The 15068-nt window shown below is 38.4% G+C and overlaps 1 protein-coding gene across 1 annotated transcript in view; it reads right to left on the reverse strand.

Moving 5' to 3' along the window:
- The window catches only part of LOC149933028 (uncharacterized), an 86519-nt gene that overhangs the window by 34101 nt on the left and 37350 nt on the right, over positions 1 to 15068 (reverse strand). Inside the window, exons 6-11 of the mRNA XM_090157224.1 lie at positions 13780 to 13851; positions 13547 to 13618; positions 13403 to 13474; positions 11020 to 11091; positions 10865 to 10936; positions 8088 to 8159 (exon numbers count right to left, since the gene is read on the reverse strand). Of these exons, the coding sequence (XP_090013350.1) occupies positions 8088 to 8159; positions 10865 to 10936; positions 11020 to 11091; positions 13403 to 13474; positions 13547 to 13618; positions 13780 to 13851 (432 nt within the window). The remainder of the gene's footprint in view (positions 1 to 8087; positions 8160 to 10864; positions 10937 to 11019; positions 11092 to 13402; positions 13475 to 13546; positions 13619 to 13779; positions 13852 to 15068) is intronic.

Genomic DNA, 15068 nt, shown 5'->3' on the forward strand with positions numbered 1-15068 from the left:
ATTTTCTCAATAAAAATTAATTTAGAAATATCATTTGGCACGGGATCTACTTGAAGGCCATTAAGAAAACATTGCGGCGGTGTTTTACCAGATTTAAGATTTTGCGTACATAACACGCATAATCGCTTTTCGTCAAACATAAAACGAACTCTGCAATATTAACCTTTAAAATATCTGCCACTGTAATTTGAGGCTCTTTGAATTGCCAGGCAGCAATTAAAAGCCTTCATTGCTATCTAAATTATATGTGTAAAACAACTTCCCACAGATTTGAGCTTGCTATTCTTACAAAGCTTTTCACAACTATCGCAATGCGAATCATGAAACTCGTACATCTCTTTACAGCAACTTACTAGCTGCTTGCCATACTTAGATAGCAGATCAGACTCGTCTAATGAAGGTTGCACTACGTCTGAGTCAGATTCAATATTCGCTTTCCGTAAACTTACCTTGAACGCCGCAATGTACTTTATTAGACACTGTAGCTCAGGGGCGTAGGAACGTTCTAGAAGTTGGAGGGGGCAAAGTGAAACGAACAGGGGTCTGGAGAATGGTTTCTAATTTTTAATGGAGTGTAGCTTCTCCGAATGCATGTGTACTGTTTAACACTATGTAAATTGGCGGGAAATACTGAAATTTAAACACAGTTGAGGTTCTATAAGCTGTATATGCTTTTAAAATGAGAATTTGAGTCTTTTGAAGATTTCAACTGACCAAAAAGTTGGAGGGGGCAATAACATTAGTTGCCCCTCCTACCAAAATTCTAGGGAGGGGCATTGCCCCCCCTTCCCCTCCCGGTTCCTACGCCCCTGCTGTAGCTTATCAAAATTACCTATTTTAAAGGTCAGACCAAGCTTTAACCTTGTAAATATGTTTTAGAAGAATACGACGCGCACTAAAATGTAGAGCGAATTCCCTCAGAGTTCTCGAATAACTCGTACATTTCTTAGAATCAAGGCAGTGACCCATTCTAACTTGGTTAGAACCAGCACACTTGTCAATAGTGCTAAATATTTCAAGCCAAACATCCTTTTTGGAATTACCTGTTGTCTTGAAAATGTCTACAATTCTTTCTACAGACATAAGCCTAATATAACAAATAGCGCCACAATTCCAAGAATGTTGTTCTCTTTTAGTTTTTCACCATTCCCTTCATCAGCATTTACAATAAGAGGACACTGACCACTCTAAATCGATAATTGATTTTCTAAAGTCAGTTCCTTTTTTTAAGGTATGGAAGGTTAATTTTTTATGTATGTTTTTTTTTCATTAGTTAAATTTGTTGCTGAACAAATTTACGGCCCTGGTTCATTGTATTACCACTAGAATTGCGAACAACTAGTCGTTCAAAATTCCCATTATTATTATAATCAGAATTTAAACTACTGAGGTCATTCCTCGTATGACTATTAAGATTATTTCTTTTACCACCAGTGTGGTTATTTAGCGTACCACCAGTGTTATTTTCAAAGCTATCATTTTCAAAAATATTTAAATCTAAATATTTAAAAAAACCAAGTGGCAAATTATTGAGTGTAGGTTTTTAACGCCATAAAAGATGTCGCTATACCGTAACTACTACTAAATTAGGCGGAGCCGCGGATACTAAAAAACCATTATATTTTCAATAGGGAATGTATCATATGTACAGGGATGTCATTCGGGTGGGGCAAGGAGGGCATTGGTACCTCTGATTTTTACCAGTTAAAAAAGTTAATAAATATGCATTTAACTGCATTAGAAACGCTCTTGGCCCATTCAATCGATTCCCGTGCGATCGAAAAACTCGCCAAATAGGCCGGATTTCAATTTATACTTTATGTGTTACGAAAACAATAAAATTGGGCGAAGTAAAACTGACGAAGAGCTGTTTTATTAGTTCAATATGTACTAATATCAAAACATTTCGTATGGGGGATAACCTAACCTAACCTATCTTATACTACTCCATGTGACAGCACGTAACCCGTGGTACAATATTCATTGCGATGTTCAGTGTCAGCCAATAATTTGTATTTAACCCCCAAAAATTTACATTCTGTACTTGCATACAAACAATATTAAATTTTTGAAAATACCGCCAATTAATAACATTTAAAACGGTCCCGTGTGATGGATGACCTACAAGTTCCACATATTTCCTAAAGTGAGGTGTACTTTAGTCTGAAAAAATTAAATTCGTCACGTACCCTGTTATATCCTTGAAGCTCATAAATTCAGATATTTAAGAAAAATCATACCATGCCAATAAATTGAAATTGTTGCTAGAAAAATTCTTTCAAATGGGATTCGGTTGAATAGGCATACTCCTTAGAAACGTCTTGTTTCTAGTGCGAAAGGAAGATTAAATTAAACATTAACTTACATAGTAGTAGTATTTTAAATACTTTTTCAGTATTTTGTATTTTATTTCAAATACTTTAAAGAAATGAATTTAGTATTATATTTTAAATACATTTTTGTATTTTGAACAAAATACTGATTTTTTCAGCAAAAATACTTTATCCATCAAAATAGTCATTTTAAATACTTTATCGTTTGAGTATTCAGTATTTTTTAAATACCGAAATGAAAGTATTTTACCCAACACTGTGTAGCCAGAAATTCGACAAAGGGGATCTAAGTATGTGAATGTTAAGAGGGGGTCGAGAAGGGGGTGAAAATGTAGTACAGTCAAAGCTAGGCCCAAGGACCGGGAGTCTGGACCTCGAAAACCCCCTTGTCTACGCCACTGAATAATAATAGTATTAATTAAAATAATATGATTCCGTCTTGTATAGATTAAGTAAACAGGATATAAATTAATATGTATTATCAAATTAAAATCTTAACTATAAAGAGATTAACTCTCTTTTGACGAGACTCGAACTCGTTTATCCCTCAACCGCATTTAGGGCAGATATCTCTCATTTAACCATTCGACCACGCACGGACAACAAACAGGAAAGTACAAAAAAATTAATAATCGAAGTGTAAGCCAAGGCTTAGGTAAAACACGAGCTAGTGCATCGTGGCGATACGACATTTTAATTTTTATGATAGAGTAGAGCAGCGGTTCCCAAATTTATTTTGCTATGGAACCCTAAATTATCCACCTAATTCTGGTGGAACCCCAACTAATTTTTTTACTTATCTTAAAAGACTCTTGACACAAACAAAGATGGCCGCGCTGCGAATTCTCGGAGCCCCTGTGATCCTTCCACGGAACCCTAGGGTTCCGCGGAACACCTTTTGGGAACCGCTGGAGTATAGACATAATCAATAGAGGCTAGACAACCAAGGTTAAAATATTAGGAGCTGTAGTTGTATCGACATCTGGTGGTATCAAATTTTACAAGAACGTTTGTAAATTAATTTTTAAAGACTTATTTGGCAATTAATTTAATAAATTATACAAAAGCACACAACCTACTCTCAAACGAAGATTCCGTTAAAAAAATTAAAACAATCGGATAAACCATTCTTAAGTTAAAAATGCGCAAAAAGTAGTTGATTTTGCCATAGCGTGAAGCCCATTAGAAAGTCCCATAGCATTTGGTGGAAAAACGGGTTAATTTTTCCATAGCGTTACGGTGGGGGAAGGAAGAGGTTTTAATGTTAAACTCGAGACTACCTATATATACACACAGACGACCGTCTGTGTGTCTAATTCAACGATAAATACTACATGAAGCCCTTGTATTTTAAATACCTATGAAATATCCTGTAATTTATACTGTAAATATTTCTTGAATATAGTAAATTAAACTGTATAGTACTGTATTTAAAAAAATACAGAACGGGTGCTGTAGAATATTTCTGTAAATTCTACAGCTTTTTCTCTCAGTGCGCGTACTTGGTTCTAAACGACGCTTGCGAGCTTTATGTGTGTATCCGCCTTAACTCGGTTCATTACGGAACCACACGCGATTACGGATTAAAGTGGAGGGATTTTGTGCAGACCAGAGAACTCGACTATCACAGAACGAATCCTTCAAAGCACAACTCTTGGTTTGGAAGGACACTCTTAATGCCTCGTCTAAGCCTACTATGGTGGATTAACTACTAGTCGGGCCTTTAGGATTAAGCTTTATTAGCCCCCCCTCCTGACCTAGCTCTATCCTCGCTCTACCTTTTGGAAAGTTCCGACCATTAAGCCTATTCCACCATTGAGCCTATATCGTTATAAGTCCTCAGCAACTTCTACAAGTTTTACAAAAAAATTAGATGCTAACGGTGGAGCACCATTTATTAAATGCGAAAAAAGCTATGTCATTAGGCAAGGGTTATTCGTTTTAATACTTTTTTTAAATGGGTTTTAGATAATAAACCTCAAAGATGGATAGTTTGGGCAGTCTCTCCTTCTGAACTCTTTCAGCGTGTAATTCTTATTTTGAAAATAAATGGTTGTTGATTTTAAATTTCTGCTAACCTCTCTTCCGTAAAATAAAGGGGAGCGTATTAGTTAGTTAGTAGGCCCAGTTAATACAGATGAGTTTCAGTCCACCTTTCACATTCAAGCTCTCCAATCTGTGACGGTTTTAATCCGGACTCCCAACCTACAGACTGCGAGAGTGTCCCAACCAAACAAACATACGGGGATTATCTTTCGAGCCGACACTAAATATCATCTACCAAAAGGGTTATACACTGTTTAGACTTTATCCCGGGTTGAAATCCATTCGCATAACCACCAATGGTATCACTCGGTGTTAAACTTAAACGTGGTTCAGTTGTTGCCTAGGGGTATGAATATTTCTAGGCTTATACTAAACTGAAAACGAAAAGCTGAGAGTACCAAAAGATTTAATAGTGTAAATAAAAAGTAGAATTAAAATTAAACGTTACGAAAACAAACATATATAATTGGAAGTGCTTCCCTTCGCGACTTAAATAAACTATTAATCATGCAATATATATAACACGCGGGGAATTAGACATTAGGGATTATTAAAATTATATTTACAACATATTAGTCCTTTGTCCAGTTCGATTATTGTGCTGGTAGCCAATTCTTGATTTTCCGACTGATGGGTCGGCGCTGATGCGGACGAGGCGATGTCGTTTTAAGAGAACGGTGGCATTTTATGCACACCCGCGCTTGACCTTACGACCGCACTCGCGATAACATAATTGCGCGCCACGCGCGACTCTTGCTAGCGTCTTTTTAGAATCGGCGTCTCTCTTTCAGAGCCCTCACATTCGACCTCGTTAAGCGAGGCAGAGTTCAATTGTCTTCACTCTCTCGTCGTGACCTTCTTCCCCTTTTGCGCCCATTTTAGTCCGTTTTCTAGTAGCTCTGGTCATGTGACCATTCCCAAGTTACAAACCGCCCACGTATCCTTTTAAATTTTAACGGACCGAGTCCGCATCTCAACCCAAGATTACGAGTCCTTCATACCCACTCTATGTATAGTGGCACTATTTGGTCTCTGTTGGATCCATGGTGCGCTCTTGGATGTCCAAAGATCTAACGTCAACGCCGCACAAAAACATCACAGATGGGGAACACAAACACTCGCCGAAGAGGGGATACAACAATAAAACAACGCTTAAAATAAAATAAAACTGGTAATGGTTCTCGCGTGGCACTCTCAGTCATAAAACGGGGGTGGCTAAACGGGGTTACAATTACTTACAACATTTCAATAAAAGAAGAGAGGGAAGCTTCGCTATCTCCTCGCAGTGGTCGCCCCACAAACGTCGACTTCGGGGGTCCGGGGAGAATCTGGGCAGAAAACTCGCCGCTGAATCCAAGCCCATTAACTTTCACTCGGTGACCAGCACCTTCGGATCGAACATCTGGAACCCATTACTCGAAGTCTTATTAACGAATATAGGCCCACCATAGGTGTTTGTATATTTACTAGGGCGTCACAAAACTCCAACGGGTATTTTTGACAAAAACCTGAGCGGAACGAGCTAGCGACAATATAAATAATTCAAATATTGAACACACATTTAAAGAAATTAAGGTAATAACTTTTATTTTTATGACATACATATCATAGTAGTTTCAGCCTCTCCAGTTCTTTTTTTTTTTTAAAGCTAGCCCGGTCTTACTATTGACTTTCAAAAGTCGTTCTACGTTAAATCCGGGATCGAAAATTATGCCGTCCAATGTTTTTTACGCGCGAAACGGCAACGTATGCCATGCCTAGAGCGAATTCGTTGGGTCCGAGATCAACAACTGCTTGCTCAAGTGTTAAGCCCTGGGAACGATGAATGCTGATTGCGTAAGCAAGTTGCAGTGGGAATTGCTTACGAGTAGAAGTGGCCGCCCCCTTTTTAAACGAAACGGTGACTGGTGGGATCGGTATCAGCTTGTTGTATAACGACGGACCTGAGTATGTTGGAAAATTAACAAGCACACAAAGTGGCAACTCGTTTAAATACTCGCGAGTATCGGTGGAAATATAGATAATATCCATGACTTTGCCTATAGTACCATTGCCAGTTTCCCTATCTCTCAATAAAAAAACCCTCGAAGGGATTCCCCTCATCAATTACTGTTTTCGAGATATTGCGAAATTTCTGCAAATTATCATAGCCCCCATCCCCCTCTACTTCTCTACAAAACGTTCCCGTACAACTCGCTCCTATCCCCGCCGAGCGCTCCCCTCTACCCTCTCGCTCTCTCTCTCTCTCTCTCGCAACCCGTGGCTCATACCATTCCTCTTTCTCTTCCGCCCCCCTCCTTTGAAACTTACTAACGGACGGACGGACGGACGGACAAAACTTTCATATTGAACTCGCTGCTAAGAGAGCTACGCTCGCTTCGCTCGATTCGCTCAAAAATTGAAGAAAGCTCTCTTTGTACGTTAGGCCTATTTTTGGCACTACAACCATTTGAATCCTTCTTATTATTGGCCAATCCAGAGCGATGAAAATCGTGTTATTTCTAACGTTTAACGTTTGTGATATTTTCCGCGAAGTCAAAACTCAAATTTTAATAACAATTATATCGTTTACTATAGTTGTTTCATGACAACATTATCATATCGTGATTGTCTCGGTCGGGTTGTTAATAGTCTTGAGTAATGTCTGTTGTTGCGTTTTTATATTTTGTTTGAGTAATTTAATTTAATTATAGGTAGCTTATGTTGTTTTAAGTAGACTTTTTGAAACTGTGATGGTGCTAGAATCCTTTACTAATCTCAGTAGAATAATAAGTTTTTCTCAAAAGTTAGCTATATTATACACTGTTACAAATTTACAATATAAGTGGTCTGGCTTGGGGTCCCGCATTTAACTTGAGGGGTGATCGATTTGTGGGCCTCCAAGTAAAATAAAAAGTAGGCAATAGCCCGCCTAGCCCACCCCTGACCTCGTCACTGTCTCTCTAAGAATAAATATGTTCTCTCTTGAATCCAGGGCCGTTTTAACCTTTCCGTAGGCCTTAGGCAAAAATCTCTCATTTACCGACTTTTCGGACCTTCGTAGGCCCTATTTTATGGAATCGCAGGCCCTAATGTCTACTAAAATTTTCGTAGGCCCTAGGCACTTTGCCTAGTGTGCCTTATGGATAAGCCGGCCCTGCTTGAATCTTGAAAGATCATTGGACTGACGTTAATTACCTTTGGAATTAAGTGCGAAATTTTATAAAGGTATAAAAAAAATGGCGCTTTTTGGGGAATTTGGTATAAGTCTCCAACCCACCAATAATTTGGCTCAATTATCAATCGAAGCTCAATTATTTGGCTAAGGTGAAAGTGCGAACTCTTTTTTCGGTGCGTTTGAAACCCCTTGTCAACATTAAGAAATATCGCTGCAAATGGCTAATGTTAACTGTCTTCGAGAACAAAGCGTGATATTAAATTTACCAAAATTTATTTCGAAATATTTTGCCATTGACCAAACAAAGGAAGTGTGGTATCAGTTTACAATTTAAAATTTGGCATTCGTTAGAACACGGAAGACTCGTTAGCTCCGTTTGTACATTTGGTCGGATACTCTAAAAAAACAGCGTTCCACCAAATGTCATTTGAGTAGCTAATGAGGGAGCTTCGCTCCAATTATTCGTCAATGCGCGTACAGTGCCAATTACGCGGAACCAGACCTTTATTTAAGGAGGCTTTTGAATCGGAAAATCTTAACGAACCACTTACAGAGTAGTCAGATTTTCCAATTTACGAAAAATTCCGGGTGGAAGAAGTTCCAGCTCGTTGTCGTCCAAAAACCTACAAAATAGAACAAATTAGAGATAATCCGGAATTGTCGAGAAAATCCGTTCAAATGGAGAATGAGAGCTAATGAGATAATTTCAATCTTTCAAATTGTTGTTTGTTCAGTGCCTATTTGCCTGGAAGGACTATCGACCGACGTATCTCGTTTTTTCCCCATTTTACTTCGCTTAATCTCGGAAATGTCAAAAGACGTGAATGTAGCTTTAAGGGGACTAAATTCATTAAATTTCTTTGGGCCGTGAACGTAATCTTAACTAATTTCCCAGCGAATTAACATTGTTTTTCAGTACGAAAACCTTACACATAAATAGTTTTTTACTAAAGAATATTTAGAGTTCTATAGAAACGTTATGGGTCTTTCGAATCTGATTCAATTGGGTTCCTAAGCTCAACGTATTCTATAGTAAATACTGTTAAATTAAGCAGTGTCTCATCTAGAAATTGAATAAAGAGGGGATCGTGAGCTTTTGAAAAGCTCCGATCAAAAATAAGTAAAAATAAACAATGTAAAGTTTGTCTACAGAAACGCTGTAAATTTTATGGTACTAGAGGGCCTTTCGCTTGACATTAACGTTACGGTCAAACTAGACCTTAAAGCAAAGTTTAAATCAGTTTCGTTACCAGTTTTGAACAATGAAACTTAAGCCGTATTCACACTTTTCCTGAATATCGTTTTAAACCGATTCAAACCGTTTTCTACCGCTTACGTGTAAAAGTAACTTTCGACAAACTATCCATGAAAACTGGTTTTAAGCGATAGTGTGACCGACGCTGTAGAAATAATCCAAATAAGAAGCGCGTTAGCTTTATGCAACGTCTTTAAATTTGAAACCTTAATTCTATCAATTTCAAGCTCGACCAGCCAATACCTTCACGGAGACTATAGCAAAGTTTAGAAATATATTTGTTCACAACGAGGGCTTGGACATTCTAAGAAATCCCGAAATCCAACGGGAAATCTTGAAACCCGACAATAAATCCCGAAATCCAACGGGAAATCTTGAAACCCGACAATAAATCCCGAAATCCAACGGGAAATCTCGAAACCCGACAATAAATCCCGAAATCCAACGGGAAATCTCGAAACCCGACAATAAATCCCGAAATCCAACGGGAAATCTCGAAAACCGACAATAAATCCCGAAATCCAACGGGAAATCTCGAAACCCGACAATAAATCCCGAAATCCAACGGGAAATCTCGAAACCCGACAATAAATCCCGAAATCAAACGGGAAATCTCGAAACCCGACAATAAATCCCGAAATCAAACGGGAAATCTCGAAACCCGACAATAAATCCCGAAATCAAACGGGAAATCTCGAAACCCGACAATAAATCCCGAAATCAAACGGGAAATCTCGAAACCCGACAATAAATCCCGAAATCAAACGGGAAATCTCGAAACCCGACAATAAATCCCGAAATCAAACGGGAAATCTCGAAACCCGACAATAAATCCCGAAATCAAACGGGAAATCTCGAAACCCGACAATAAATCCCGAAATCAAACGGGAAATCTTGAAACCCGACAATAAATCCCGAAATCAAACGGGAAATCTCGAAACCCGACAATAAATCCCGAAATCAAACGGGAAATCTCGAAACCCGACAATAAATCCCGAAATCAAACGGGAAATCTCGAAACCCGACAATAAATCCCGAAATCAGTGGCGGCTTAAGGGGGGGAGAGGGGGGCGGTCCACCCTGGGTACCAGGGTAGCCAGGGGTGTTATCGGAGAAGCTCGGGGGGGGGGGTGCAAATCAGAACGATTAAACTTGAAGAAGACGGACCCGTGAAAACTTCTGCACGGTCCTGGGGGGTGTCACAAAACACTGCCGCCGCCCCGGGGACCCAGCCTTCTTAAGCCGCCACTGCCCGAAATCCAACGGGAAATCTCGAAACCCGACAATAAATCCCGAAATCCGACGTTAAATCGAGAAATCTAGAAATCCCGAAACCGACGAGAAATCCCGAAATCCCGAAATCCGAGGGTATAGGTTAACGCGACTTATACATCGTTCAGTGGCGCTCGCAACGTTTCAGAGGGTAGGAGGGAACGCGGCGCTCATCGTTCAGTGCCGCTCGCAACGTTTCATAGGGTGAGTGTGAACGCGGCTTATGCATTGTTCAGTGGCGTAACCAATATTTTGAATCGGGAAGGGGGACAAACCATTAAAAAAAAGTAAAAAAATAAAACTATTTGTACGTACTACCATACGATATTAGTGGCGTAGCCAGGGGGCACAGGAGGCACGTGCCCCCTGGATACGCCACTAATATAGCTAACGTAATTATCCTTTAGTTTTATAAATTAGGTTACCATTTTTATTTGGTCGTTTCTTTAAATAAACTTAAGGTAGTTTATTATAAATGGAACATTTACGCACTCAATAAGATACAATGGTTTGTATCAATATTTAAGTGATGAATGAGTAAGGCTTCGCGCTAATATCTCCGTATTTATCCACGCAAACAGGTTTGCAGGTTTGCCAGGCAAGTAAGATAATTATGTTTCGAGCCTCCCTAGTTTGAGAAAAATGTCTAAACTCTCGCCCCCCCCCCTTTTTTTTCTGAAAGGGGGAAAGCACTCGAGGTGTAATTTATACAATGACCTATTTTCGATTTCGTAAATCCACGCGCCACGTACACGAGCGTCAGCAGTTTTTTGGTTGAAGAAATGAATGAATAATACCTACAGGTAAAGTAGTTTGGTGAGGTCGTCGAAAGTGTCCGTTTGAAGGCTGGAGATGCGGCACTCCCTCAGATCTCTACTCGGAGCACGCGAGAGAAAGGTGCCTAATGAAGGATACTGTTTATGATAGAGAGTGAAATTAAGAACGAGGTTTCTTACAGTTCTAGCAGTTGGCCTAATTGCTGGAAGGCGTAAACGGCGATCTCCGATAAAGGGTTGTACGATAAGATCCTGTCAAAGACAGAAAAGGGACGTAATGAGAAAGATGGACTCCGCGTTCGAAATCTTTCATTAGTAAGCCGCTTTCCAGGCATAATCCGCCTAGGCGTCAGCGAGCCTAATTGGACAGAACTCTGCCTCGAAACTGATGAGCGTGTAGAACACTCTTAATGAATAGAAAATTCGCGACGCCTAACATTTTCAAAAGAAAGTCCGCGTCAAAGACTTTGAGAGTTCATAAATATATTCTAACGCAACCTAAGAATTTGCGTCAGACGGTTCGCATACACCTGGAACTAATTTTGCGCATTGCGTAACGCTAAGCCAAAATTATTCGTTTACTCTGGGCCGAAAAGAGAGTGCACCTTTTGTCATTTTCTAAATTATTCGCACAGTCAAATAGACCCCAACGCCGCCGCCTCCGGTGTTTTCTCGGCGCGCCGCCGATGGTTTATAATTTTTTTTTAACAGGGTTATCAGGTTTTCCGTTGGTATCAGTCTCTTTGCAGCTTTTACAAAAATTTTGTTCTTTCTTTATCACATTTCTATTATTACTTTGATAGTGCAAATAAAAGACAGTTCATTTTCTACGAAATTTCCTATAAACGCCGCGACACGCCGACGCCGCCGTTAAATTTTGGTTCTACGCCTCCGCCGATGTAAAATCACCGGATCGCCGCCGCCGGTCCAAATTTCGCAGCGTCGGGGTCTACCGTCAAGTACTGATTGAGATCGGTGAATACAATTCTTTCGCCGACTCTAATATTTTATCCTTTTAGGTAATTAAATGTTGTCGCCGTTGTCGGATTACAGTCACTTCGAAATTGCTAACCCTATAGGAAATTTTCTTTTTGCTTAGTCACAGTGTCGGATTAAAGATTTTCAGGAGTACTAGGCTCCCAATCTCGCCCCTAAGTTTAAATTGCCGCTGAGAAATATTATCAATTTTCAATTTAATGAGCCTTCAATCAAAGCATATAATAAAATTAATATTCATTATTCGGGCGAGATAAGCGAGCAAGGCTATTGTTATACTTAAAAAATGTTTGATTTGAATCTGCTAAATGGATTTTTAATAGGCGAAAATTCTTTGTTTCCAAGGGGCAAGGACTACGTGGAAAACGAACCCAACCGGACGCAACACGGCGTAGAAAACCACTGTAGTCTATGAAGAGAAAAGCTCTCAGAAAACATGGCCGTCCTATGGAACGTATCACGAAGTTAAAAGCGACGTTTAGCCTTCGCTTGTAGTACCGTTTGGGGTGTATTAATAACAAAGTAAATAGGTCTTTATATCGGCGGAATCACCGTTTTTCCAGGAAAAATAGTAAGTGTTATTTATACGTGGAACATATAGACTTACTTAAAGAACAATATCACATAAAGCTAAATATACAATATATTTATATATAGGTTAGAGACCATAGATAAAATAGGAAACTTCAATGGGGCAAACTGACTCTCACGAGATTACCCTGACATCTAGTGACTGTGCCAGTTGGCTGTGTTCTCAAGAGCGTAGAACGTATTGAGGAATTTGAGGTTGGAGTTTTGTGAATAAACGTATTTTGCAAATATACAAGAAATAAATATAGTGTAACTAACCCTATGCATTAAAATACTGAATAAAGTAAAATCAAACCACTTTTGCATAGTAAAAATTAAAAGAACATTTTATTTAAAATGCTGGTCACGACTAGTTTCGCTTACACACCTGATGATGCTACCGAACGGTAAGCGAAACTAGTCGTGACCAGCATTTTAAATAAAATGTTCTTTTAATTTTTACTATGCAAAAGTGGTTTGATTTTACTTTATTCAATACAAGAAATAGCTTAAGCCTTTGCAATTGGGATTGCGTTACACCAAGGTTCTAGTACGGACTTCGTGTAGTGCGAACTTCACCAAATAATATTATTCGGGTGCCGCCACCAGATGTCGGCCAAAATTCTCGCGTCACTTCTACAACATGAAGTTTCCTATATATATGCGAATTTATTTTATCTATGCTAGAGACTTAACTGTAAATTGTTTCAGTGATATTTATATTTCAAAATGAGGATCATAATAAAACATTTCATTTGGTAATACTGAAATTTACGGGTATAGTATTGAATCTAATATAATATTCCGCCAAATAAATGTAACATTAAAGGGAATATAACCTCAGGTATTTGGTGTGGAACACCAACGTTTGTAGCTCTGGCCGCTCTTGCCTTTGGCTTTAGAAATGTTTGGCGCCACTGTACGGGAAATTTGAAAAATTGAAGGGGTCTTCCATAAAGATTGCTTTGCAGGTTATATTCCCTTTAAGTAAACTCACAGAAGCTCCAATCGGGGGATCCGCAAAAAGGTGCCGTTCTCCAGGTTTTTAATTTCGTTTCCGGCCAAATACCTAAAAAAAAATACCGAAATAAAAAGGAAATACATACACGCCAACACTCGATCCCGAAAGAAGTATACTTACAATTTCTCCAAATTCGGGAACACTTTGAAGGATTCTGTTTTGATGCTACTGATTCCTGAGGATGTGAATATTCTAAGTGATGAAAAAAGTTAAAGAGGAAAATATACCGTATTTCGGTGTGTCAATAAGAAATGGACGCGTTTGGAAAATCCTTAAAGTTTGTCTTTTATCATAAAGAAAATGTCCCTATGTTAAAGAGATGTTCTTTAGAAAAAAAAAATGCGAATATTTACAATGTTTTCAGTGAAGGTAGGATCTTCAGATGAGTTGTTTTCAAAGAACCCAGTCGATTTCCAGATAGATGACTAAAAATAAACAAATATTTTTCAAAGCTTTCGTGTTATTTTTCTACCCTTCGGCAAATTCGTCTCTTTTACGAAACCTTTAAATCAAAACGTCAGTTTAATTCCAAAACATCGTAACTCAGAAATAGGATTTTCTTTGGGAAATTGCGATGCAAGGCCTAACATGGAGATAAAAGCCTAGAGTGTGCGATTGATTTTAGTTCAAAATTTGGTTTCTAGCTAATAAACGGTAAGTTGAAAGTTATTTTCCTCGAAATAATTTTGCTAACTCGAAGTTACAATAATTTTGAATCGAGATTTTAATTTTAAAACTGTTCCTTCAATTTTTTAATTAAACGCGTATTTCAATATTATCGCTGCTTCTGGTGCAACCTTTTAAATTTTGCATTTATTTTCCCCTTAATATATTTAATTTGTTAATTTGAATATTTCATTTACTTGGACCAATTTTTCACAGGGTTGGCTTTGGAGGCTAAATTGACTATCCAAAGTAGATACTTCAAAGATGAATAAAGTGAAGCGTGCTAAGCGATTTCACTTCAATTTGAAAATGTTCGAGTCGGTGGGAAACTTGTGTAATATCAATCGTTTTGAATGCAATTTTAAATGTAATTAGAATCGACCAAGTTGTGAATAACTACAATTTTGAAATTTGTGATAGGAGCTATTTTTAATGATATTCGCTCAAAGTGAGGGTGTCAATTTATTTAGAAAAGTAAAGAAATTGTACACTTCGTCTAAAATTCAACAAAATGCTCAACTTCGGAAATTTTACGTTCCAATTCCATAATTCGTATTTATTTTGCTAAAGTAAGCGTTCTTTTTCCTTTCGAATGCGATTTAATGTATAATAAACCTTCGATACTGTCTCAAATCTCTGAGCGCCCCTTTAAACATTCAACGACCAGGACCATAGATAAAATAACTTCGTATATAGATAGGAAACTTCAATAGGGCAAATTGACTCTCACGAGATTGCCCTGATATCTAGTGACTGCGCCAGTTGGCTGTGTTCTCAAGAGCGTAGAACGTATTGAGGAATTTGAGGTCGGAGTTTTGTGTATAAACGTATTTTGCAAGGTAAATGTCTTCAAATATAAAAGAAATAGCGTTTAAAACAAACTTGAAATCATTACTGAATGCTACTTCTTTAGTGCTATTTTTGAAAATTTGCTCTCAGTTCAAGAAAAAAAGTACTTTTAATACATATAGCTCGC

Source organism: Leiobunum rupestre, chromosome 8, assembly GCF_980474605.1.
Source record: "Leiobunum rupestre chromosome 8, qqLeiRupe1.1.hap1, whole genome shotgun sequence".
Classification (NCBI taxonomy): domain Eukaryota; kingdom Metazoa; phylum Arthropoda; class Arachnida; order Opiliones; family Sclerosomatidae; genus Leiobunum; species Leiobunum rupestre.